At 36.8% G+C, this 27,829-nt stretch overlaps 2 protein-coding genes across 6 annotated transcripts; one reads left to right on the forward strand and one right to left on the reverse strand.

Moving 5' to 3' along the window:
- Positions 1–8: 8 nt before the first annotated feature.
- On the forward strand, positions 9–12,629 carry RNF146 (ring finger protein 146). 2 transcript variants are annotated; one of them, XM_014533773.1, is made up of 4 exons: positions 9–427; positions 1,130–1,235; positions 7,917–8,022; positions 10,692–12,629. In XM_014533773.1, coding segments are annotated over exons 3-4 (1,083 nt in total). In that variant the 5' UTR covers positions 9–427; positions 1,130–1,235; positions 7,917–8,020; the 3' UTR covers positions 11,773–12,629. The 2 variants fall into 2 exon arrangements, with proteins under 2 accessions (XP_014389259.1, XP_005859028.1); XM_005858966.2 differs by lacking the exon at positions 9–427 and having other exon boundaries at positions 1,018–1,235.
- Positions 6,350–27,829, reverse strand: ECHDC1 (ethylmalonyl-CoA decarboxylase 1). 4 transcript variants are annotated; one of them, XM_014533776.1, is made up of 7 exons: positions 26,563–27,096; positions 23,275–23,496; positions 22,266–22,408; positions 20,474–20,526; positions 18,710–18,790; positions 9,520–9,573; positions 6,350–7,550 (listed from the first exon to the last, which is right to left on the reverse strand). In XM_014533776.1, the coding sequence occupies exons 1-7, from the start codon at positions 26,576–26,578 to the stop codon at positions 7,289–7,291; spliced, it is 831 nt and encodes a 276-aa protein (XP_014389262.1). In that variant the 5' UTR covers positions 26,579–27,096; the 3' UTR covers positions 6,350–7,288. The 4 variants fall into 4 exon arrangements, with proteins under 4 accessions (XP_014389262.1, XP_005859026.1, XP_014389260.1 ...); XM_005858964.2 differs by lacking the exons at positions 6,350–7,550; positions 9,520–9,573 and adding exons at positions 13,271–14,641; positions 27,812–27,828 and having other exon boundaries at positions 26,563–26,652; XM_014533774.1 differs by lacking the exons at positions 6,350–7,550; positions 9,520–9,573 and adding an exon at positions 13,271–14,641 and having other exon boundaries at positions 26,563–26,652; positions 26,984–27,096.

The following is a 27,829-nucleotide window of genomic DNA, read 5'->3' on the forward strand; positions in this document are numbered from 1 at the left end:
GGCCCCCCATTGTTGTCGCTGTTTATCTTCCAGAGGTGCCTGCGGGCCGGCTGCACCATTGCTTTGAGTTTGCACACACATTCTGGCCATGGGATCCTCTTCCCTCCCCCCTCGGTATCCGTTTCCGTAGATGTTTTTATTTCTTTTCCCTAGCTGGCATTTTAGTGAGCATTATTGAGCAAGTTTTCAGAAGCCCGCACGTTTTGTTTACGTAATGTTTTTGTAATACTGACCCCGGAATGGAGGGGAGAAGAAAGCCAAGAAGTGTTAGAAAACTGTGAGTCTCTTTGCGTGATGGACATTTCAGTTGCCCCCCCACCCCCAATCCCGATGTGTTTACTTTTTAAACAGGATGCAAAAGTATAAACTGGCATTGAAAAGTAGAATATCATTACAGAATTTGGAAGACTTAAGACTCTTTTTAAAAGTGAGTCTATATTTAGATTTTTTTTAGAGACGTGGTATGTAAGGCACATGAAGAAAACGACCCGCACAAATAGGGCTCATGATGCTGGTTTTGGTGTTTTTATGACCAGCAAATGTTTGTGATGAGTACCTGGGTGTTCTAAAAACACATGGAAATAGGTCAAGTAAATCTCATTTTAAAGAGAGAGAGTGAACGTCACTCTAGAAACAGGTTTTGGATGTGTTTGTTTTAGCCTTGTATATCTGAAATTGGAGCATTTTGTTAAGCCCAATCTTTGATTTAGAATTTATGTTTCAAATGGGCCACTAATTTGTGGCCAAAATGAAAACAATGGTAAACCGTTGCAGGTTTTGTTACTTACTGATTGTTAAAATCTTGGTAGTATTATAACCATCAGGAAAATTATATTTCTAAAGAGCTGGTCATTAGACGAGAGGAAGGAATAAAGAAATGGAGACATGTTTCAACTGGTAAAATTTTGTCAGTGTCCACCAACTTGAATTGTCAGAAGAATGGCGCAGGTATTTTTTAATGATTCAAAAATGATTTCCTAACTCGTTAGAAAAAAAATGATAGTATTAAATCTTTTCTTTTCATGATATTTACCTGTTTAGATAATATTATGTATTAGCCATTTACTAGCATGAAGCACCTGACATGCTGTCAGTTGGATATTTCAGTGCTTTCTTTCCTCCCGTGTAGTAACAGTAGGTCCTGAACCTTTTCCATTCTCTTGCCTGGCTTCTGATTGTGCCTAAGGAACCTGAATTTGCGAAACAACAGGCTGAATTAAGAGCAATCTCTGTGGGTATGAAAACCATCTTGTTAACATTCTGCTGCAACCACGTGTGCTTATTTATGGACTATTTAGTTCCTGGCTTATTACCTTTTCGGTTAATTAAAACAAAACCTGCTGTTAAGTGAATGTTAATTAAAGTATTTAGAATTACAGAAGTATAGAGTAGGGTGAAATAACCAAGACATGGGAGTTATGACATGACCAAGGTCGCACAGATCATTAGTGGCAGAGCCTTTCTTATTTAAAAAATAATTGTAGGCTATGAAGTTCTTGTTTGATATGATTAAAAGACAATATTTGTTCACATTTACATTTCATGTTTTGTGAAAATGCAGAGCCAACCGCATTTTGGAATGGAAATGTAAAGGTTTAATGCTTGAGTATGAAGATTGTGAAGGCTATAGGTAGCCATCCAGTAATGTTTTTTAAAGGAAGTGCTATACAATAAGGGAAATAATTCTTTAAAATAAAGTATTAGACCCCCATGTAGTGGAAAAGAGTTTTCAAGTTTCTCGGTATGACCTGTGCTTTCTGTAAGTTGAGTTTTAATGGGGGGTGAGAGGGAAAGCTAAAAATGGAAACATTAGGGCATTTGGTGACATCTCAGTTTGGGACTCTTAAGAAATCCAAAGATGTATATGGTAAATTACAGCCTATCTCTAGTCCTCCTTTTACTGGTCCTTGCTTTTTTTTTAGTTTGTATAACAAAAATTGGAAGGTTTGAAGTATTTTTCTTTTCTGTCTTTGATAGATTTTATATAAAATATTTTCCTGTTTTATATATTTTGAATAAACAAAGAGTAAAAGCCGAAACCGGTTTGGCTGAGTGGATAGAGCGTCGGCCTGCGTACTGAAAGGTCCCAGGTTCAATTCCGGTCAAGGGCATGTACCTTGGTTGTGGGCACATCCCCAGTAGGAGATGTACAGGAGGCAGCTGATTGATGTTTCTCTCTCATCGATGTTTCTAACTCTCTATCTCTCTCCCTTCCTCTCTGTAAAAAACAAAACAAAACAAAACAAAACAAAAAAAAACAAAGAGTAAAAACTATTTTATTAAACATTAGAAAATGTTTAATTAGAAAATACAGGAATTCTTCAAATCTGTAATTTGATATTTTAACTGTTACTAGTGTATGCTTATCTTTTTCTTTGGTTCTTTAAAAAGATATTCATTTGAATCTACTATCTGAAAAATAAACTTTTTTTTTGTTTTCACCTTATGACTCACTTGAAAAGTGGAATTATAATACTAGATATTTTCAGAAAAAATAACAGTATATGTAAATAATAGGAGTGTGAATTTGTTGAGTGGCCATAAGATATAAATAACACAATATTACTTCTTTTTTCGGTTATTCTTATTTAATTAGTTGAGTGGGTGAATTATGTCAAGTCACTGATGATTTCTAAACTCCTTCATATATATTTTCAGTATAGTTTCTCACTTTTCTTTTCCCCTCCAGAATTGTTAAGGGAGGGAAATATCTTAATTTAGTTTTAAGTCTTTTCTCATGCTTTTTATGTTATCTTTCTAGAGAAGGAATATTAATGTATTAACTAATTGATATTTGCATGTTAAGATTTTGGGTAAAGTTTACTATAGTGATTCACAAATTGTATTGAGTTTGGTGTATAATTTACAAATCACCCATTGCAGCAGGACTTACTAGTATGTATGTTTGAATTACTTATGCTTGCCAAATTATTTCAGGCCTGTAGTTAGAATTACACTACACTATTTTTGGATTTTGGGTTGAAAGTAAAAGCCTCTCCCCATTTAAGAAAAAAATCTTTGATTTCAAATGTAGATGATTTCTGAGGGCTATTTCACATGTCCTTCTAAATGTTAACATTCCATGCCCTATTTTGTACCTGTTTGCAGAGGCTAGAGTTAATGGGTCAGTTTGGCAGAATTGGGACCACCTAAATCTCTCAATTTTTTATCTCAATAGAATTTGCAAATTTTCTTTTTATCTGTGCCAGCAAGGATGAGCGAAAAGTAACATGGAGTTCATTTTCTGTATTTAGAGAGTCTTGTAGTAAATAGCCAGTTTTGTGTTAAAAAATAATTGTTAACATACAAAACATTCTAAACCTGAACTGTCCACTATGGTAGCCACTAGCCACATGGAGCTATTGAGCACTTGATCTGTGGCTGGCTAGTCTGAATGGAGTTGTGCTATGTAAGTTTAAAAAACACTGGATTTGAAAGAGTATATACACACACATATAAGAATGTAAAATTCCACTTTAATAATTTCTTTATACTGAACATATGTGGAAATGGTAATGTTTTGAATATTTTAGGCTAAATAAAATATACTTTTAAATTAATTTTACTGTTTTTTTTAATTCTTAATATGGCTAATAGAAAATTTGAATTTTTAGGCCTTTTCTCTGAAATACAGTACATTGAAGAAAAAAAAATTTTTTAAGATACTTGAGTTTGAATCCCATCACCCAGTATTGATTATCAAATCCTTGTGAAATTGGGTTTCATCATTTCTAATTGGGTATAGTCATATCTCCCAGGGTTGTTTTGAGCATCCAATGATGTGGGTCTAATAGTGCTTCCAAACTTTAATATGCATATGAATCACCTGGATCCATACTTTTCATTTGTAAGGTACCCAGGTAATACTGATACTGGTTGGGGATCACAGTTTGCATAGCTAATATCTGGATTACTATATGGGTTTTTGTTCATTTTCCTTCCCCCAGTTGTTACTGTCCATTTAGAGTCTACTGTGAAAATTATCCATAGGATATAAAAATTGGAAAAGTTACTGTAGCTTGCAAGATTTATTAAAATTGGTTTTATTCGTGGATTTTTATCTGCATTCTGGAGAATTCATTGTCAGTATCTTTTGATAAGCACAAAACTGGCTATTTTGAGGGGTGATACTGAAGCAAGATAATCAGGCTGTACAGTAATCTAGATGAGATGATACATACCTAGACTAGGGAATTAGCTATGGCAAGAGAGTAGAGATCGATTACAAAGGAGTTAGGTGTAAAAGTTGACCAAATTTGGTGTGGTTGGTTGGAGTGTGGGTGAGAAAAAGAATTTTTCGTTTTCTCCATTAGCACTCATTGGTTAAGGCATGGAAGCTGAGATGTCACATTGTTAAGATTTACACAGGGATAGGAGTTTGTGGCATATGTATAGATGGGAGACAGATAGGAGGGAACCAAGGGTACTGTTAAGTTAAAATGCTTGGGCTCCAGATTCGACAGGAAAGAAAATGAGAATGGGAATTGGTTAAAGGAAAGGTGATGGTTAAGAGACTGGAAGTCCCCGTGAAAGTAATGAGCAGGTGTGGGAATGAGTAAGTGAGCCAGAGGACCAGAGTTTGTGGTCTGAGAATGAGGTTAAGATTTAGAGAGGCAGCAGTTTTAGGTGGCATCTGATTCCAAATGTGGCCATCATATTTTGTTTCTGGAGGAAGGGGGTGAAGTCCTTTGAATTTAGGATTTTAGGAACTAAAAACTGAGGACACTGTTTCTCATATTGTGTTTGAAGCATTACTTGCATCAGTAGCAACTTGAAGTGAGATTCCTGGGTTTCATCCATGTCTATTGGCCTAGAATCTCGAGGGTTAGGGCCAGAGAATGCATATTTTTAACAAGCAGCCTCAGTGTGGCAAGTTTAAAAACCTCTGAGTTAGGTGTTGGATGATTCATTCTCAGGGATATTTAAATAGATTCACAGTGATGTGTCAGGAGTTAAGCTTGAAGAGGATAACCAATAGTGAGTAATGCTGTTTGAATAGTAGAATGTTTCCTCCTGTCTTATGTGTGAAAATGGGCAGTTTCTCTTTTGAGTAGGCTGCAGGAGGGACGTGAATGGAGTCTTATGTGTGCCCTTGAAGTGTAGGCAACTTGAAGCTGTAGATGGTAAAGAAAAAGGATGGGGTGGAGGGAGAATCAGGACTGTAGTCATATCATGTAAAGACTAAGTTCTAAAGTCAAAGTAAAACAAAAACGTTATTTAGAAACCCTTTTTAGTCAGTTACTTTAGAAAATTCTCTAGTTTTGAAACATTGTTTTGTTAAATTGGTGGGATAAGATGACTTGTATTTTAAGGACATATATCATGTTTAAAACATTTGTCTTTTAAACACTAAAATACCAGATTTTGAAGTGAGATAGTTCTATGTCATGATGCTTGGTGAAGTGGAAGGAGGAAATATTAAATGTGAAGAAAGGGACTGATGACTGAGGTGATGTTTGGTTAGTGCTTCTGGATTGTCTGGACAAGAGGCACCTTGAGAAGGTTGGCTTAATGGTTGTAAACCTGAACATGCATATAAATAGCAGGAGGTCTTACTGTGATGAGCTTGTTTTTGCATACACTACTTCCTTGAAGAAGGTAATGGCTATAGAATACATTTTCATCATCTTAAACAGAAACTCTACCCTTCTTTCTGGCCCCTGGTAATTGCTAATCTACTTTCTGTCTCTGAATTTGCCTATTTTTAATATTCCATATAAGTAGATCATACATTTGTCCTTTTGTGTCTGGCCTATTTCACTTAGCATAATGTTTTCAAGGCTCATCAATGTTGTAGCATTGGTCAGAACCTTATTTCTTTCTATAGTTGAATAATACTCCATTGTATTGATATGCCATATTGTTTATCCATTCTTCTGTTATTGGGCACTTGTGTTGTGCCCACCATTTTGGTTTTTGGTGTTTTTTGTTTTGTTTTGTTTTGTTTTTTTACTTTTGTGAATAGTTCTGCAGTGAACATTGATGTACAAGTATCTGAGTCCCTGTTTTTAGTTCCTTTGGATATATACCTAGGAGTGGAATTGCATGGCGATCTTATGTTTAACTTTTTTGAGGAACCACCAAACTTTTCCACAGTGGCTGTATTATTTTTCATTCCCATCAACAGTGTACGAGGGTTCCAATTTCTCCATCCTCACCAATGCTTGTTACATATGTTTGTTTGTTTAAATTGTAGCCATCCAAGTAGATGTGGAATGGCATATAATTATGATTTTCATTTATATTTCTAATGACTAATAATGTTGAGCACCTTTTCCTGTACTTATTGGCCATTTATAAATCTTTGAAAAGAGTCTTTCTTTTGCCCATTTTTAAATTATTTGGGGGGGGGGGTCTTTTTGTTGTTAAGTTGTAGAAGTTCTTTTTATATTCTGGAGATTAAGCCCTTTTCAGAGAGGTGATTGATAAAAATTGTCTCCCATTCTCTAAATTGTCATTTTACTTGTTTGACAATGTCTTTTGATGCCCCCAAGTTTTAATTCTGATGAAGTCCAATTTATCTATTTTTAATTTTGTTACTCATGCTTTTGGTGTCGTAGCTAGGAATCCATTGCCAAATCCAAGATTATGGAGATTTACCCTGATGTTTTCTACTAAGAGTTGTGTGGTTTTACCTCTTGCATTAGGGTTATTGATCCATTTTGAGTTAATTTTGTATATGGTGTGAAGTGGGGGTCTGATTTAATTTTTTTGCATGTGGAAATTCAGTTGTTGAAGAGACTATTTTTTTTCCCCACTGAATGGACTTGGCACCCTTTTTGAAAATCAATTGGCCATAGATATATGGGTTTATTTCTGGACTCTTTTATTGCATTTGTCTATTGTTAGGCCAATACCCACATTGTCTTGATTACTGTAGCTTTGTAGTAAGTTTTGAAATCCAGAAATGTGAGTTCTCCAGCTTTGTTCTTCTTTTTCAAGATTGTTTTGGTAATTAGGGCCCCTCATAATTCCATTTGAATTTAAGGATTGCCTTTTCCATTTCCGCAGAAAACGTTGTTGGAATTTTTATAAGAATTATGTTGAATCTGTACATCATTTTGTGTAGTGTTGTCATCCAATTCATCTGTAGTGTGGTCTTCCAATTCATGAATACAGGTTGTCTGTCCATTTATTTAGCTTTTTAATTTCTCCCAGCAGTGTTTTATAGTTTTCTTTGTATAAGTCTTTCATCTCCTTGGTGAAGTGGATTCCTCAGTATTTCATTCTTTTAGATACTACTGTAAATAGAATTGCTTTCTTGAATTCCTTTTTGGATTGTTGACTGCTAGATATAGAAACAAAACTGGCTTTTTTTGTGCTCTGAACTTGCAACCTGCTGCTGTATTTGTTTACTAGCTCTAGTAGCTTTCTTGTGGATTCTTTGAGATTTTTCAATATAGAGAACAGAAATAGTTTTACTGTCTCTGCAAATAGGGAAATTAACTTCTTTATTAGCAATTTGTATGCCTTTTAATGTCTTTTCAATTCTAGTATAATGTTGAATAGCAGTGGTGAAAGCAGGCATCATTGTCTTGAAATTTTTCCACCTGTAAGATAAAATTTGCCACTGAAGTATGTTAAATGAAAGGATCATGCAAAATTTAATAAATTTGGTGATCTTGCTCTTCTAGCCGGTTTGGCTCAGTGGATAGAACGTCGGCCTGCGGACTGAAGGGTCCCAGGTTCGATTCCGGCCAAGGGCACACGCCTGGATTGCGGGCTCGATCCCCAATGGGGGATGTGCAGGAGGTAGCCGATTGATGATTCTCTCTCATCACTGATGTTTCTATCTCTCTCTCTCTCTCCCTCTTCCTTCCTCTCTGAAATCAATAAAGAAATGTATTTTTTTTAAAAAATTTGGTGATCTTAATTAGTCTGTAGAGAACTTGATGTTTAAAATTTTTCTTTTGCAGCACAGGATGAACCAGCCTTGAAGAGAAAATACTACAAACTGGCTAATGGATGTGAAAATGATGTTTTATTTTTGTGACCAGCATCTGTGAGATCTGTAATAGAAATGTAAGTATGGCATCATCGTTTTTCCAAAGCTACAGTAAATTAAGTGTACTGGTGTAAAATGCAATGAATCAAATATCTATAATTTCCAGTTAATATAATATGAGCGTTTTGTATTGATTTTTTAGATGTTTTATTGAGTTAGCAATCTTATTTACATTAAATTATTGCTAATGTAGATTTCCCAAAATCTCATAGAGGAAAATCTTCCTTAAAAAGTGAAACTGAAGACAGAATTTGCTCTTAGAAGGCTAAAAAACTATAAAGAGGTACAGTTTCTTCTAGGTTCTTCTTTCTTTTTACATAGCAACTTGTTTACTTAAATAACCAAGTTAGGTACACAGTATCAGCTTTTATAAATAAGAGGGACTTACTGGGTTATAAAACACTAGTTACTAAAAACTTGTTTCACTGAACTGAATTTTTAATTATTGTGCATTATTGCATTTTAATTCAGAGAGAATTCACTGGAATCCCCAGTTTGTTATTTTCTATCATTTAGTCTTTTCCAATATGATGCCTTGATTATGTATACTCATTAAAAGTGTGACCATATCATTCTTAGTGTTGAGAATTTCATAAAAAGTGAAACCAACTCTAGCTGGTTTGGCTCAGTGGATAGAGCGTCATCAGCCTGTGGACTGAAGGGTTTTGGGTTCAATTCTGGTCAAGGACATGTGCCCAGGTTGTGGGCTTGATCCCCAGTTGGGGGCGTGCAGGAGACAGCCGATCAATGACTGTCTCTCATCATTGATGTTTCTCTCTCTTTCCCTCTCCGTTCTCTAAAATCTCTCTCTATATATGTATATATATTGAAACCAGTAAGCATTTTTCTTTACAATTAGGGCAAATATATATTTTATTTAATTCTATTCATTTATTTAATTCTATTCCACATTCATATGTTATCTGTCTATATATTTTTAATCCTGTAGCTCAGATAGTCTAGGTCAGTGGTCGGTAAACCGCGGCTCGCGAGCCACATGCGGCTCTTTGGCCCCTTGAGTGTGGCTCTTCCACAAAATACCACATGCGGGCACGCACGCACGTACAGTGCGATTGAAACTTCGTGGCCTATGTGCAGAAGTCGGTTTTCGGAAAGGAGATAGACGAAACAAATATACAAGACGAGTGTGGATGGGAGAGTTGGAAGGGGTCGACCTCAGCGAACGTACCTCAATCAGATTGAGGACGTTTTTAGCAAAGGCCAGCTTAGGAATACCCTAATTAAGTTAATAACAATGTACCTACCTATATAGTTTAAGTTTAAAAAATTTGGCTCTCAAAAGAAATTTCAGTCGTTGTACTGTTGATATTTGGCTCTGTTGACTATTGAGTTTGCCGACCACTGGTCTAGGTGCCAGCTGTCAAGGAATTAGACTATGTCAAGGTTTCAAAGTCATCTGACCTACTTGTCATCTGAATTACTTTCAGCCATTTTTTTGTTTCTTTACTTCATATTGGCTAGTGTATCTAGAAGGCTGATCCAGGGGAACTTACATGTGAGATGAGGTGGGGGCCAGACCATACAGGGCATATAGATCCTGGTCTTTACTGTAAAATCAACAAGAGATATGGTTTAACAAATTAAAAGGCATATACAATAATTAAACAGTTTACTTGGTGGCTAGGGAAGTGTAGAGATGGATAGTAGATGATTCAGGAAATATTTAGGAGATAAAATTGATAAGACTTATGTTTTGGATGGGAGAAGGATAAGAGAAGGGCAGTTTCAGTTCTGGATTTCTAGCTTGAAAAAGCAGATGGTTAGCGGTGTCACGGGGGTAGGGGGGCTTTTAAGGAGTAAATAAGGAGGAAGCAGATCTTGAATAGTTTTTGTGCCTTCAAGGCATCCACGGAGAGATCTAAAATAGGCGATTAGGGCTAGGGCTGAAAAGAGATCTGGGCTGGTGATGTCAATTGTGAATCATTTGTATACAGGTAACAGTTGAAGCCCTGAGAATAGATGAGGTCATCTTGAAAGAGTACAGCAAGAAGAGCACATAGCTTAGAAAAAGGTCACAACAAAAAGAGGTCATTAAAAGAGTTGTTTCACAGAGAGGGAATGCAGTTTAACCAGTGTTTTCAGATTTACCGCAGGGATAAGGAATTTCTGGGATTTCAGCTTTAGTCTTAATTTCATATGGTATACTTGTCAAGTACCAAAAGTGTATTGTCATATGGTACTATTTGCAAAATTGACACTTAGTAACTAAAAGGTTACAACACCATCACTTTCTGTGATCATCATCTGAATTACTTTCAGCCATTTGGTTTCTCTACTTTCCAGACTGATTGTCAAAGTCAGTGTAGAGTGGACTGTGCATTTTAAAATCTCTGCACGTAGTTCTATCTTACAAGGTCTATGACTGAATAGAAATGGTATATTTATTTAAAACCAATCTATACCTTACTTGTATTTTTTTACTTTTGACTTAACATTTGTATGCCTTATTCCGCCGCCCCGCACGCCCAAGTAAAAATCAATGACATACAAACCAAAAAGGTTTTTCTATACGTTAGAGTTTTTTCCTGTATTTTCACTTTTGTATCCCTATTCATTGTCTAGTATGTGGTTTGCATATAATAGGTGTTTAATAAGTTTTTTCTGAATTGTTGATTTAAGAGTTAAAACCTGATTTTAATATATGTATTTTCTTTCGTTTTCTTAGGATGGCTGGCTGTGGTGAAATTGATCACTCAGTAAACATGCTTCCTACGAACAGGAAAGCGAATGAATCCTGTGCTAATACTGCACCTTCTCTAACTGTCCCTGAATGTGCCATTTGTCTGCAAACATGTGTTCACCCAGTCAGTCTGCCTTGTAAGCATGTTTTCTGCTATCTATGTGTAAAGGGAGCTTCATGGCTTGGAAAGCGATGTGCCCTGTGTCGACAAGAAATTCCCGAGGATTTCCTTGACAAGCCAACCTTATTGTCACCAGAAGAACTCAAGGCAGCAAGTAGAGGAAATGGTGAATACGCATGGTATTATGAAGGAAGAAACGGGTGGTGGCAGTATGATGAACGCACGAGTAGGGAGCTGGAAGATGCTTTTTCCAAAGGTAAAAAGAGCACTGAAATGTTAATTGCCGGGTTTCTGTATGTTGCTGATCTTGAAAATATGGTTCAATATAGGCGAAATGAACATGGACGTCGCAGGAAGATGAAGCGGGACATAATAGATATACCAAAGAAGGGAGTAGCCGGACTTAGGCTGGACTGTGATGCTAATACCGTAAACCTAGCAAGAGAGAGCTCTGCTGATGGAGCGGACAGTGTATCGGCACAGAGTGGAGCTTCAGTTCAGCCTCTAGTGTCTTCGTCTGTGAGGCCCCTGACGTCAGTAGATGGTCAGTTAACGAGCCCTGTGACACCATCCCCTGATGCAAGCACTTCTCTGGAAGACTCTTTTGCTCATTTACAACTCGGTGGAGACAGCCTGGCTGAAAGGAGTCATAGGGGGGAAGGAGAAGAAGATCGCGAATTACCATCCTCAGGCAGGGTACCGGCACCAGACACCTCCATTGAAGAAACTGAATCAGATGCCAGTAGTGATAGTGAGGATGTGTCAGCGCTTATTGCACAACACTCCTTGACCCAACAGAGACTTTTGGTTCCTAATGCAAACCAGACAGTATCTGATCAATCAGATCAATCAATAACTGATGGATCACTAGCAGGGGGTGGAACAGTGAGTGCCAGTGTCAGATCTAGAAGGCCTGATGGACAATGCACAGTAACTGAAGTTTAAATAAAAGTCTTCAGCTCCATGCTCAAGGTTAAAATGGTTATCTGTAAATTTCTGCCCACATAACATTATACTCATCCCTAGTAGTACATTTTTGGGAGTTGGGGTGGGAAGGGGTATAGGAAGGATAGACCTATAATTAAAATGTCCAGTCTAACATGTCTCTGTTGAGAAATTTATTTAAGGAACTTGGGTGTTAATAGTTGAAAGCTGTTTAGTAATAACCCAGTTTTCTTGAAGTCTGTTTATTTTATAGTTTTTTAAAATTCCGTTCTTTTGGCCGGCGTGTATGTATTATCTGTGCATTAATGGTCCCATCTTTTGCATTTTGTCTTACTTTCCTGCATGGATTGACATAAAGCCATTACTAAAATTTGGCACCTATGAGATGTCGTATCAGTTTTAACAGGAAGCTTAATTAATGTGAGAATACATGTGAATTTGGGGTTTTAAAATAGACAAAAACTATTTAATAGTAAAGTTACTGAAATGGAAATGTAAAGAAAACACCTAATTTATGTTTCATAATCTTGTCTGTAACATATTCACGGCGTTCCCATAGACTTTGCTGTCTAGTCCTTGTAGTTTGAAGTTTCTCTTGATCGTTTTCTTTTTGGTTACAAAATTTATAATTTAATAAATACTAGAATTTATCAAAAATCATTTGTCTCTTGCTTGAGTCTGGAAAGAGGATGTTAACATTTTGACACTTGTAACCAAAGGTCTATCAAAACGTGGTTTCAGTTACTGGTATTCAGCTTAAAGGAGTCACCTGCTCAGAAAAGTCTGATTTTTTTTCATAGAGAGTATTTAAACAGAATCTGCAGAGAATGTGCATGGAATAAATACATATGGAAATAGACCTAAAGCCTGTGAGACAAATTTCTTCAATAACTGGTAGTAGAGACCATACGTATTTTAGATTTTTCTTGCCAGTCTTCATTAGTGGTCTGATACTCATCTGAATTAAATGGTAGGCTTACCAGTATTGGTAGACACAAACTACTTTTACACAAAATGTTGTAGAACCTGTGACAAGGTAGGAAATACTGGGTTCACTTGGTAATCCAGAGTTTGGTTCTGCAAAAAAGTAATGTAAGTTTATCTTACTACATTTTCCTAGCTCAAAACAGTAGGATCATGTTGATGAAGCATGTGTAAGTTATTTTAAATAATTTTAAAATGTGAATTGAATTTTACAAATAGCAAATAAAAACTGTCACTTCTTTGAAATAATCTTTTACCTCTTACAATGTTAGAATTGGGACTACTTCAATTTAATATGTTTTTTAAAGTCTGCTAGTGAGAGATAATCATGACTTTGAGTTGTATACTTTTATTAAATTTAGTTATAAAAGAAGGCTATTTTTCCAGAAAAAAATAGAAATCTGATGTAAAACGCAAATGTAGGTTACAGAATGCTTCTGAGTCCTTTGAAGTCTTAGGCGGTTTTGATCTAAAGTTAGATTTTATGACATAAATGAGTAAATTCTAGGGCACACAAATTTCATTAAGTATTTTATTTTTGTAAATTATTTCCAGGTAAGACAGAATAAAGACTTACGAAAAATAACACCATGAATAGGTTTTGTGTAGTTTTTCCTTTTAAAAACTGGTTTTTGGTTATAGGCTAAGAACCATTAAGGGAACTGGGAAATTGGTAATAATTTTTAAGCCAAAAGTATGCAGGTTTACTTGGTAAGTACCCAAATACACTAGTTTCCTCCCCAATCTGTGCTTTCACTTTCTGAGTTTTCAGCCAACCAGTTAACTGCAGTCTGAAAATATTAAATGGAAAATTCCAGAAATAAACCATAAGTTTTAAATTGCACACTGTTCTTGGTGCGATGAAATCTCACACTGTCCTGATCATCCTGCCCAATTTGAATCCTTTTGTCCAGCATATCTGCACTGTATACTCCACCTGCCTGTTGGTCACTTAGTAGCCATCTCAGTTATCAGAATCACAGGATCCCAGTGCTGGTGTTCAAGAAAACCTTATTTTACTTAATAATGGTCCCAAAGTGCCAGAACAGTGATGCTGGCAATTTGGATATGCCAAAGAGAGGCAATGAAGTGCTTCGCATAGTGCAAAGGTGAGTATTGTACAATAAAATATTTTGAAAAAGAGACCACATTCACATAACTTTTATTATAGTATATATATTATTATTTATTAGTTATTGTGCCTAATTTATAAATTAAATTTTATCACAGGTATGTAAGCATCACAGGATTCAGTACTATCCAGTCTCAGGCATCCACTGGGGGTCAAGGAACCTATTTCCTGCAGGTAAGGGGGGACTACAGTATACTGAAAGCCATGCCAATGAGTTTAGGTATTCAAAAAATGATTAAAAACAAACCCAAATACTAGTGATACCCTTCAAAGTAACTGACATGTTTAATATTTAACTTTTCTACACATTAAATTGGAGTTGTAGTACACCTATTTAAAAGCAACTATTTACAAAATTTTCCTCTCCTAGCAATAGCCTCCAAATTTGCCGGTCCACCCCAAAGTGTTCCTACAAGATCTCTTTCGGTCTGTAACGCCTCCTGGAAACAAAGCTCTTTGCCTGAAGAAACAGTTTTTTTCAAAGCTCTGATTACTTCCGGTGGCCCTTTGATAAACTGATTCAGCCATTCTTGTGCCTCTTTTAGACACTCAGTTTCATCTGAAGACTGCAAGACCTCATCGACCATTCCTAGGTTTAAAGCTAGTTTTGAGTCCAGTTTGAGGGCCCCACTTAACACTTTGAGAGCCTGTTTACTGCCAATAATTTCAGCCAGTCGGGTAGCCCCGCCCCAGCTTGGTATTATACCCATCTCCTTGTGAACAAATCTGATCTCACTCTCTCTAGTCATTAATCTGCAAAAGAGAAAAAAAAAACTTAATTGTAATTATGTATACTTTAATCATAAAGTACTGCCTATTCATGGTCTGATCTGAAATCTCCATATCTCTTTATAGATATATTAAAAACAATGTTCAAAACATCTGGCTAAGTATAGAATTCAATTTATACACAGTAGTTAACACTTCCCTTTGAAAACTGTCAACATTTTTGTTGTGCTTGCTTATCGTTTACTTTGCAAATAAGAATCTAATGTTTATGTTAAGTTCTAAAAGCCCAAAGTGTATCAGTAAAGTGGTAGCCTAATGAGAAAACCTAGGTTAAGTGAAAATATGGGAGTTGGAAATGTTAGGTGGATACCATGGGTAAAAAATGCATGGTTCCGGTCAATAGTTCTTAGGAAAAGAAAAATTGTTTAACCCAGCATCTATCCAGTCTCCCAGCAAATATGTACTAAGCACTACTAATGCCAGTTTACATTCCTGTTAGAGAAAGGCAATGAATGATATGTCAGCAGTGATAAGTGCTATGAAGAAAAATAAAATGGGCCTTGGCCGGTGTGGCTGGGTTGGAGCATCTTCTTGTGCATCAAAAGGTGGCAGGTTCAATTCCTGGTCAGGGCACACACCCAGGTTGTGAATTTGATTGCTAGTCGGATGTGTACAGGAGGCAACCAATTGGTGGTTCTCACATCAATGTTTCTCTCCCTTTCTTTAAAATAAAAAAGGGAAAACAATAAAATGGGGCAAGAGACTAGAGAATAAAGATATGTGTGTTGGAGATGTGCTAGTTTAGATGGAAAAGGCCTCTGAATATTTGAGCAGCTACCCTAGTGAGTAAGCAATGAAAAAATCTGCAGGGCAAGTGTTCCAGGAAGAGGGCTTGCAAGTGCAAAGCCCTTGAAGTAGAACTTCGTATCTCTGGAACAGGCTACTGTAGCTGGAATGGAGTAAACAGAGTAATGGGAGCAGAAATCGGAGAAGTAGGCTTAGAGGCCTTAGATGGGAATTGAGGTTTTTAAGTGTGAAGCTATTTAGAGGTTACTCGAGAGAGAAGTATCTGAGGGTTACCCTGGTTGCTGTGTTAAGACTTTATTTAGCAGACAATAGCACACTATTTGTCTCTGGAGCTTTTTAAAAACTTTTTTTAAAACTATGTTTTTATTTCAGAGAGGGAGACAGAAACATCAGTGATGAGAGAGAATCATTGATGAGCTGCCCCCTGCATGCCCCCTACTAGGGGTCGAGCCTACAACCCAGACATGTGCCCTGACTGAGAACTGAACTGTGACCTCCTGGTTCATGGGTTGACACTTAACCACTGAGCCACACCAGCCGGGCTGTCGATGGAATTTCATGTCAATAATCCTCAGAACAACCATATGTAGTATAGAAATATCCTCATCTTACACAGGGAAACTGAGGTAATGAAATAAATACCTCACTCAAGGTCTCCAGTGCAGCTAGATCACAGAATTGAAACCCAGGTAGGTTTAACTTCATGTGCTCTGAACCTCACACACAATAGTTAGTTAGACAGGAATGGAAGCAGGGATACCAGTAAGAAAAGTTGACGGCAGCTTGGGTGAGACTGAGAGCAATGACTTCCTGTAGCAGGAATTCATTTTCCCCAAATCTTGGGATTTTTATAAATAGGGTGATTAATAAGCAAAGTGGAACCATAAAGGGGAGTTAACACAAAGAAATTAGTGAGCATAGCAAAAGGCTTCATATTTGCCAATTAAATATTTGTGCACTATTAATAGACTTTTAGGGAATGGTGCCTATGAGTTTTATATGGAGGCTTCAATGAGAAGCTTTCACTATGTTAAAACCTTAATTTGGACCAAAGGTCATGTCTGAATTTTAATTTTTTTTAAAGTATTGTTCTAAATACTCATTACCAAAAAAGACTACAAGTTAGTTTTCTAAAATGTTCAATGCAGAGCTGCACCAACAATAACAGACTCCTAGTCTTTGGTCCTTTAATCATAAGAAATATTCCAGTAGAGAATTCTCACAAAAGCCTATTTATTAAACCACTGGGAAAGAGAACTTTCTCTTCAGAGCTGTGAATTCCCAAAAGGGTAAATTTTCCTTAATTATGAACAATTGCTTTTAGAGGCAAATAGCCATGAAAATAGTTTTCAATACAAAATTTTTAAATTGGAAGAGAGAACAAGTATCCTAAGAATCTGAACCTAGTCCCAAATTTGAGAGAGGTACTGCAGAAAACAATGTCAAAAATGAAGAGAGCAGAATATAAATTACAGAAATAATGCTAAATAGTCTTAGAGACAGGAATATTGTTAACATTGAACACAATCCTATAAAATAGCTTTTCACAGAAATAAACAATATATCACAGTTCTAAATTACAACTGGAATTGAAACAAATGTTGGCTAAGAGCTATTCCTACAATACAGAAAAGGATTATGTCAGGAATACATTTAGAATCAGCTGAACATAAAAGTTAGTTAAAGCCCTAGATGCTGGGATAATGAAGATGAACTTATGACAACAAAAGTTATCTAAATAACAACAAAAGTTATTTATATTTGGAATTCTTTGCTTCTAAAGAAGAATTTTTATCATCATCTATATACCATGTGTTGTTTTTTTTTCCTTTGCCACATTTACAAGGTGATGTATGCCTTCCTGAACTATATTTTATAACTCTAACAAACCCTGCGGTAATCTTTGTAAAAATACCTGTTGTGATTAAACTCTGACCTCCACTCATTGCATATCATATACCTACGGTATGTTTCTATACTGATACACATTTAATACATGCTAGTTAATATGACCAAAAAATATATTAATGACAAGAGAACACAGATAGTTTAACAATGAGAGAAATATGTACCCTTTCACAAAACTCTTTAGTAATCTAAAAATTAATATAACCATACTTTATGAAGAAAATGTCCAATCAGTAAGATATATCCAAAGATAAAACTGCTTCCTGATAGACCTTACAGGATTACTTCTAGAGTTTATGTTCAGTTACCTGATACCACCTGTAATGTCATTTATTGCAAAGAATATTAATCTATATAGAAAACTGGAAGACCTAAATCTTGAAATTTTGAAGACTTACTGGAGAGTCAATTTATAAAACCATATCAAACTACCTTATTTTGGCAAGTAAAAATATTATAAGTATCTTCTGTTTATTAATGTAATTATTATTGGCAATGTTTAAAATTTCCTGTGACACCTTGGAGGAGGGGAAATGAGGAAAGTAATCAAACGTGGATACACCCATCGTTACTGTATGGTTCTTAGTCAAATAAATAAAAGTGGCAAACTGGGACTGAAACTAAGTTTCTGTCTCTAATGCTCCAGCTTTTTACTGCTTTTTCCATTTTATTTCCAAGTATGTTATATATACACTAACGTTTGCACTCTATAGAGGCTCAAATGTATAAATCTGTACAGATCAAAGAACATTTGTACTGGTTCTCCTTGTAGCTAAGCTAATAGGTCTTAGGAATGGTAACTGAGAACACAGTTTTAGGCACATGTAAAGCATTAGGTTCTATGATGCCATCCCTATAAAGCATAGCTATCCAATACTAAGAAGAATTCTAGGGGTTGAAGAGTTATTGGTCCCAAATAACTTGATTCCCTAATCAACCCAGTCACTATAAATCACAGTAAAGATAAATGTATAGCTATAGCTTTAAAGTACAGAAAACTTATTTTTATTGGTTAAGAGGATGACTACAGCAGTCTTTCTCCATTCCTTTTTTTTTTTTTAAGTTCTTTTCTTTGTATTATTCTTTTGAATCTTAAAGTTTCATATATTTCTTTGGCTTCTCTTCTCAGGGATTTTGCTGAAATGGATTTGATTTACTTAAAATCAACTTGTTTCGTTAACTTTTTGAATGCATGGTAATAAAGTAATAGTAGAGCTCAACTGACTAAAATTATCTACTTTAATGATTAACAAAAATAAATATTCACTAACTGATTTTCCTATTTAAGAGTACATAAATATTTATATTCAGACAAAAAATAAATTTGAGCATTATGTTAATTATATCTGTGCAAGCAGGAATGCAATTTCATCCTACCTGAAATCACATGCCGTAGTAACCTCTGCTCCTCCACCCAATGCCCAACCTTGAACCAGTGCGACACTTATTAAAGGAAGTCTGTATATTGAAGGAAAAATGTATGTTAACATTTTAAATTTCAATATTAATCTACAAACATTATTGAAAACTTGAGATGCAATAGAAACAAAATTATTGAACTATGTTTATAATAAATAAGAAACAAATCTCAAAGGATACTCCGTGCATTATGAGGAGCAAATCAGTATAATACTGAAGATATTTATACAATTCATACAAAATGCCATATACGTTTATCAAAATACCTCTCTGAATCATTGTTTATTTTAAAACCAGAGTCAGATTCTAACTTTACTCCAAAAAAATGGATGATTTTGGACAATATACAGCTCCTGGCACGTCTCAACTACTTACTGGCAATCAGGAATAATTCCATGTGGTATTGCCTTATTTCGTTTTTATTGGTATCAGGTTATAGATGGAAAAGTTAGGACTGTATCCAAAGGGAGGAAATGTGGTACAGAAGAATGAGCTCCAAAATTGTAGTTATAAAGGTTCCTGTCTTTTCACTACTCACTGAGATGATCCAGAGACAAGTCCTGTATAAAGAAGTGGTTCTGTAGTACCAGTAAAAACAAATCTCTTCCTGTTTGCAAAGACCCACTTTGCAGTGCAAGGCTGTATCAGCATAAAAGGTAAATCTAAAATGTTTTGAAAGTATGGATTTTTTTTGTAGGTTCTAATTGAAATGCATAGCTGTAAAGTACAGTAACTGAAAATTGCTTAATACACTTCTCTCAATTAAAAATAATTATTGAAGCCCTAGCCAGTTTGTCTCAGTGGATAGAGCACTGGCCTGCATACTCATTGAAGGGTCCCAGGTTCAATTCTGGTCCAGGGCACATGCAGACTCAATCCCCAGTAGTGGGCGTGCAGAAGGCAGCTGATCAATGATTCTCTCTCATTGATGTTTCTATCTCTCTCTCCTTTCTCCCTTCCTCTCTGAAATCAATACAATATTTTTTTAAAAAAAAAAATTTAAGAAACAAAGCCAGATATAATAGAAAGAGGTGAACAGGAGCCAATACAATGAAAAAAGTATTTTAGAATAGTAATGTTATGATTCCATTGTTCTTCTTAGACTCTCACATACAAAGAACAACAAAAGTACAGTGTTGTCCAATTCATTAATATACTAAATAAATGGAACTTTCCTTAGTTATTATAGTTTTTAAGTTGTTTCCAGTTGGAATACAGAAGTAGAAAGCTCATCAGCCCAAACATGTCATTGTTTATAATCCCAAATGCAAAGTGAATCCATCTTCCACACCAACCTGTAGTTCTTTTTCTCCAATCAGTAGCTCTTTTTCTCTCCTCAGGATATGGACCACTTCACTATACGTTCTACTAATTTTGTTTAGGTAATCTTTATGTGTCCTCTCCTGATCATGTCTTTATTCTGCTCTGATATCAATATTTTAACTTTCCCATGTCTATACCTAAATATATACAGCTAGTAATATAATCTCTTTATGGGAAAGTACTATATTTTAAATTCTTTTTATCTCTCATGTCTCTTTTTTTAAATACTTGTGTATATTTCATTAACATTTAATTAAATGACTATCCTCATTGGCACAAATAGTTCATTAGAATAAATATAATTTGAAAATCAGCTATTTTTTACTGGTACAACACAGAATAATAAAAACCTATTTTTGTTTTATTAGAAATCATATTTGAAAAAGAAAAATACATTACCTCATCAATCTTGTTAAGGTGTTTTGCATGAACATACATAAGGCCACTCCATCCTTTAAATAAAAATAACCATAAACACAAAGGCATAATGCAAATGTATAGGAATTAAAAAACAAACATATTTTCAGGGTTTAGAAAGAAATAAAGCCAATAATACACCTAACTTTTTTTTTAAATGAGGTTTTCATTTAAAACTCTTTGAGGCATTGCTGTCTGAAATGCAAATGATGCAGTTTGGGATTTTATTGATGTTCTAGGTCTCCTGGGGCTCAGCTTTGAATGAGGCATTAGCAAAGACTTAGAGGTGAGAGTGAGATCACACACCCCTGACAAGTATGGGTTCTACTCCAGTAATATGGGGGGAAGAGACATAACATACCCCATCCATTATCCCAGACTCAGATCCTCTAAAACAGCGGTTCTCAACCTGTGGGTCACGACTCCTTTGGGGGGCGAACGACCCTTTCACAGGGGTCGCCTAAGACCATCAGAAAACACATATCCTATCTAATAATAGACAAACATGGTAATTAACTGTACCTTCGCTACCATCGCCATTGGCTGATCAGCACAATATGCAAATTAACCGCCAACAAAGATGGCGGCTAATTTGCACACTGTAGGCAGGGCAGGACACCGGGAGCCGCCATCCAGGCCCCCGTGTGCGACCCCAGGAGCCGCCGGAAAGCCGGGCCGCAGGCAAGCCGGCCCCCTGGGACCCAGGAGCTATGAGGGGGAGGGTGGGGGGCGGAAGGAGCTACAGGAGCAGCTCTGGCTGGAGACTGAAGACTCCCGCTGGAGCGAGGAGCAAAGACTGAAGGTTCCAGCTGCAGTGAAGACTGTGTCCAGAGCGAATATGGAAGGCGGTGGCCAGAGTGAAGGTCTGGGTCCCGGGTGCCAGAAGAAAACTGGTGCTGGCAGCCAGGGGAAAGAAGGCCTATTGCACCAATCTTCGTGCAACGGGCCTCTAGTTGAATATATAATTACATATTGTTTTTGTGATTAATCACTATGCTTTAATTATGTTCAATTTGTAACAATGAAAATACATCCTGCATATCAGATATTTACATTACGATTCATAACAGTAGCAAAATTACAGTTATGAAGTAGCAACGAAAATAATTTTATGGTTGGGGGTCACCACAACATGAGGAACTGTATTAAAGGGTTGTGGCATTAGGAAGGTTGAGAACCACTGCTCTAAAAGTATACAGCCTACATTTACAATTTAATGGCAACAAATACATTTTTTTCCTTTTTCATTTCTCTCATGTTTTGTTTTTGTTGTTATTGTTGTTTGGGGCCTAGGGGATGTGTGGAAGCCTGAATTCAAGAAAAGTTCCTTGGAGGACTGATAATGGAAGATGATTAGGATTCTTTTTCTATCAGAGTAATAATTCAAAGCAAAACTTTAAATTGTTATCATTTGTTGAAGCTTGCTATGTACCAAAGTACCAAAGCTGTTAGATTCTTTATAGTATACCTCATATAAATTACTTATCAAGAGATGCTAAGGGGCTTCCACTTAAAATTCAAGTTCTTGCTGTATTCAATAATGTACTTTGATTATTGCTAATCTCCTCGTTCTTCCTCCCCGTCCCCCGCCCCCCGTGCCCCAATACTTCACACTATTGCAACCTAATCTTAAAGAAGCAAAACAAAAACTCTGATCCTTGGAAAGCTATTAAAGAGTAGTTGTCATCATAACCTTATAAGTAAAATATAAATAGCTCAGCCATAGCTGTCTGGTAAACATGTAGAGCCCAGTATGCAATTCATATATACTTGCCTCTGGAGTTCCTAGGGCTTTCACAGCATTCAGATCAGATCCTGAGGAGAATGTATTTTTTGCCCCACGAACAATGAGACCTTTCCCCTCTGTCCAATTTTCCAATTCAGTCACTTTTTCCAAAAGTTGTAGCATCATAACACCTGCCAGAGAGAGGAGGGGGAATCATAAACAGCTCAGATACTGGAGAAACAGAAATAATTTAGAAGCCATAAGGCTTCAAACAAGACTCTTATGTCATATATTATACAAATTATTTACTGAATGTCAAATACCTATTGTGTTGGTACTATGATGTACATACAAAAGAGGTATACATAACAGTCCCTGGTTTAAAAGCTTAGTGATTTTTGCATAACATCATGGTAGCACAATTCGAATTTGAGTTTTGGCCAAAAATTACAAATTAACATGTATCCTGAACCTTCAGGTCTCTTAAATATAAAATTTTTATATTCCAAGAGTGCTGCCTAGCAAATAGAAGGTATTTACCAGTATCCGAGTTAGGAAATGAGAAACAAATAGATAGGCAAGTGCAGTGTTTTCATTGATTGAAATTACATGTTTAAAATCTGTCTTATTTCAATTCACAAAAAGGAAAATTTAAGCTAAATAGTAATTTCTTTTTTCATTTATAGGTTTTTCTCTTTAGTTGTTAAAAATCTTTGAAACCACCTTTCCTTTGTCTCCCAGTAACATTAGCTGAACACAAACAAATGAAGTTAGTAAGCAGTTAATAAATTTCAATGGAAAAAATAATCAAGATTAATTTGATATTTTCCTTTTCATCAGCATCTGTATTCCCAGGTTTTTAAAAAAGAAAACCATTAAAACTTCCACCATGAGTAAAAATGTTCCCAGTTCATATGATAGTTTTGTTTTGTTTCCATGTTCTACAAAGGGTACCATGACTTTCACGAATTATGTCACCAAAGTAAGGATAAGAGTCATGTAATAGCAGGTTAAAACTAGTGTCACTTTTTAACAAGCCTAAGAAAGCTTTCTATACCTGAGAAGGCATTCCTTTTACTGGGATTGTTCAGAGTAAGAATGCCAATGCCATTGTCTTCCTTCTGAAGGTCAATGGATCCACCAGGAAACTGCTGAAGTTTTTTTTTTACTTCCTCCTCATGGAAGCCATGAGATGTATTATAAAGTGACACTCCCGTCTGATGGAGCAATTTTGTCCTTAGAGACATAGATGATGTCTTCAAAAGACTTGCTGCCATTTCTGGAAAAGAGACATAAGCATACAACAGTGCAGATGAACAGACACTGTGGTACTAGTTTTTTGTTAATCGGCCTTTCTGTTTAATTGGGAGGACTTTCCCACTTCTAGAAGCAACTTTTTGAAGAAAGATGGTCAGTATGGAATTCCTTTCCTTTCCCCCCTTTCTCAAACCACATAATTCACAAAGTATATTATTTCAGTACATCAGAGATATGATGACATAGTTACAGTGCATTTACTAGGATCTAATACACTAGGAAAGTTTAGAAGAATGTTGCTGTTCCGTATTTAGCATCATCTGACTCCAGGTAGTTTTTCTCATGACAGTTGTTCTTTTTCCAACTCTTTAACTTTTCCAAAATTTAAGAAGAAATTCAATCCAAATGTCCACTTAGAAATAGTCTTAATGCAAAAATGTTTTAAGAACAATCCAGTTCTCTAACAGAAATTTTATTCTTAGCGTTATCCTTACTTTATGTAATGTTTTCATAGAAAAAGTTGGAAGGGGTCCTGAAGAAAATGAGGAAAGAAATAGGGATGTATGTCTCTGTGGTTTCTGTATTCCCCAGGGTTCTGTCACTCTTCTCTTCTCTTGGGTAATCCCAACTCTGCCCACAGGCTTTTCTTATGTAAGCATTGTTGTTGACATAAAACGTACTAGTACATTCAGAAAAGTACACAGCTTAATGAGCTACATTTAAGTAAAGAACAGCACTGAACACATTTAAGCCAATAATAGCACTCAGTAGATAACATGAATCAGGTTTGTTATGCCACCTTTCAATCACCACTCCAAATAAGAGTAACAACTATCTTGACTTCTAATATCCAAGATTGTTGGCCTGCTTTGAACTTTATATACATTAAATAATATGATATATTCTTTTGTGTCTGATTTCCACTATGTTTGCGACATCCATTATTGCTATTATGTGTACTTAGAGTCAAAAGGTCCCCTCTTCCTCCCTCCCCACCCCCCCCTCTCCAGTATGTCCAAGCTTGCTTTTACCTGGAGTATGCTTTATGCATGTTTTGCCCCTGGGGATATGTCAGATATACAAAAGACAACTCATCAGAAAACTAAATTGGAGCAGAGGTCTTGATCTTTTCCACAATACTTCAGTATAAAAGAAATGTGCCAAAGAAACTTGGTAAGAACTTGGGTGGCTATTTTTAAAAAATAAATTTGCCTATATTCTATTTGGGGAAAAGAACAAAGAATTAAATAAGAAAATAATGAAGTATGATTCATAAAATCATTAGCATTTTAAATTATTATTGTGGGATAATGGAATTAATAGTATATCTTCTCTTTCACGAATTATGTCACCAAAGTAAGGATAAGAGTCATGTAATTACCCTCTTTCCAATCCAATAATACAAAGACAACTGGTACAGATGCCATCAGATCTATTTCTCTTTATCCTTAAATCATTACAATTTAAAAGACTTATGTAACTAATATTATACCTCATTAGACATCTTTGATATGCTGATTTTCCCAAAGAAACATAAATACTTCCTGTAGCCTTCTCTCTATTAATTCCACATGTTCTCTCTTCTCTCCCCCGCCCCCAATTCCTGCCTCTTCCACTAACTCTCCCTTCTTTTCTCTCCTCATATTCCCTTGTCTGTGCCACAAAATAGTACCATGAAAACTCAAGAGACCTGCCTACCAGGTTTCTGACCTCTGTTTGGAAATCCAATTCTAGAAATCTGATCATAGCCAATATGTACAATTTCATCGAAATTCTAATTTCAGAGACAAAGACTTCAGTGCTGAGGAGATGACAAGGTGTTAGCTACTATTAAGCTACTATGGTACCTGAAAGTACAAGTGAAGGAACAAGGGTTGAGATTCAAGTTTTGCATAAACATGTAGTTGAGCATCAGCATTGTGGGCTAGTTCTAGAATCGTAAGACAATGAACAGGTTCTAGGGCATTTACAACTCGATACACTTTCTTCAGGGCGAAGTGAAAGTTTAACACTTGCCATGCAGAATGCTTTGCTTTCGGGCCTCATGCAGATTCTGTTCAGCGGAATGAGCTTAAACCACACCACAGGGAAAGGGAAGGAGAAGGGAGCCCCACAGACATCTGAGATCAAAGGTGTCACTTTCTTTTTCACAGTCCTGCACAGGTGACAAGAGTTCCCCTCTCTGCACAGGCAATAAGCTAGCTGTTCTCTTAAAACCCATTTTACACATCCTGAAATTTAATAAACCAAAAAATTAACACAAATGCATACTCAACAAGAAAACAATTAGCCTAAGGTAGGTAGCAAACAAAAAAAAATCAGAAATACTCTGTTTCAGTCAATATATGACTGGATTTCAAGTCTGGATTTGGTTTTAGGCTGTCATTCTATATTGTACCATGCAAGTTTCATTGCATGCCACAGACACCCTTTTCATCACACAGCCAAATTAACCTGCTTCAGTTTCTCAAATCCTTTAGGTTTTCTCTTCACTCCAAGCCTCTGTCAATGTGATTCTTACCTGTTACACTGTTCTCTTCCTCAGAGTAACTCCAGATCACCTCCTTTAGGACTCTAGACTACATCAAACACTCTAAATGTCTGTTTTCATTTATATTCTTTATGAATACTCACTCTCCCATAATTAACCAAATCTTCCCATTAGGAAGTCATTTGCATGTTTAGAACCGTGCTTGACAAAATGGTATCTGTCAATAATACTTGGGCACACAAGGCTTAAGAATCCATAACGCCATAGGAGGCTTAAAAATCTGTCCACAAAAGCCCTAGCCGGTTTGGCTCAGTGGACAGAGTGCCGGCCTGCGAACAGAAGGGTCCTGGACCCGATTCCGGTGAAAGGCATATACCTCGGTTACAGGCTCGATCCCCTTGCAGGAGGCAATCAATTGTTGTGTCTCTCTCACATCGATGTTTCTCTCGACTCTCCCCCTCCCTTCCACCTTCTCTAAAAATCAATGGAAAAATATCCTCGCGTGAGGATTAACAACAACAAACAAACCACAAAAACAAAAAAATCTGTCCACCAACCAACTCTCCATCTACCCTGTTTATTATTCGCACCACTCACCCTGCGGGGACTCCATTCCTCTTTGCAAGCTGGTTTCTCCTATGGGAACGACGATCACTGCCTGTGCTCCACCTGACTGTATGCACTCAGCTTTCAAGTCAGACAAGAAAAACGTCAACAAAAGGTCAGCTGCTTGATCTGGTGACTATGTTCCTTCCTCCTCCAGCAGATGTCACAATTTATATCTTTCCCCCAAAACTTACTTCTTCCAAGAGAGTTACAGGTCTCCACAGATCATATCCATTGACCTCGATCCCTCTAGCACCTAGAGCATGAGCTGGTCAACAGCAGGCTCTCAGATGTGGAAGTGAGGGACAAGGGGGGGGGGGGGGGGGGGCTGGTCCAAGATTTCCTCTCAAAGCCCTTATCAGTCTTTTCGGCATGTAAGTCATTTAGGTCATCTGTGGTTCTGATCCCCTACATGTGTGACCGTGTGTGTAGCGATAAAAGGATTATTGAAGCTCAAAAAAAATTCTACAACACATTCCAAACATAAGGTGAACAGCTTTGGTCGTTCTTATGGTTGGAACGTTGGCTGCACGAAGAGATTTCCTCTCAAAGCCCTTATCAGTCTTTTCGGCATGTAAGTCATTTAGGTCATCTGTGGTTCTGATCCCCTACATGTGTGACCGTGTGTGTAGCGATAAAAGGATTATTGAAGCTCAAAAAAAATTCTACAACACATTCCAAACATAAGGTGAACAGCTTTGGTCGTTCTTATGGTTGGAACGTTGGCTGCACGAAGCACGTTATGTAGTTTCAGTGAAGCGAGATAACTGAACAGCGAGGCAGTGAGAAGGGCACTCGTCCAGGTCCTCGAGAACCTTACCTGGCCGGGACTGCACACCGGCAAACAAAGGCAGAACTCCCTGCCATGCCAACGTTCCCTTCCGCCAAATCCCCGCACGCCAAGCCAACCCGGGGCCTTCCCGACCTACACAAGGCTGCCTGTGTGGCCCCAGCCAACCCGATGTTTCCTCTCTCTCACTTTTTCTTTGTTCTTTGTCCTATAAAAGCTTTGGGCCCTCCACCCCACTGTGCGATCCTCGGACACACTACGCTTCGTGACCGTCTGAAAAGAGAAACATCTGTTTGCATCAGCTGGATGTCCTTTCGTTATTCATCATAACACTACTCGGCTCAGGGCCTGGAAGGTATTCCTAGTTTAAATCCGTGCGCTGAAATACTGCCTCCCGATTCAGCTATTTCCCCACGTTCTCAAGCAAGTTTTTCCCTCCGGCGCTCTCACCTGGCCACGTCCGGCGGC

The sequence above is a fragment of the Myotis brandtii genome, unplaced genomic scaffold (genome assembly GCF_000412655.1).
Source record: "Myotis brandtii unplaced genomic scaffold, ASM41265v1 scaffold123, whole genome shotgun sequence".
Taxonomy (NCBI): Eukaryota; Metazoa; Chordata; class Mammalia; order Chiroptera; family Vespertilionidae; genus Myotis; species Myotis brandtii.

Coding starts and splice junctions, on each gene's coding strand:
- ECHDC1 (XM_005858964.2), bottom strand. Junction 20,527..22,265: donor AAGCCCTAGGAACTCCAGAG/GCAAGTATATAT, acceptor TTTTATTTAAAG/GATGGAGTGGCCTTATGTAT. Junction 14,642..18,709: donor ACTACGGCATGTGATTTCAG/GTAGGATGAAAT, acceptor TCTCTTTTGCAG/ATTAATGACTAGAGAGAGTG.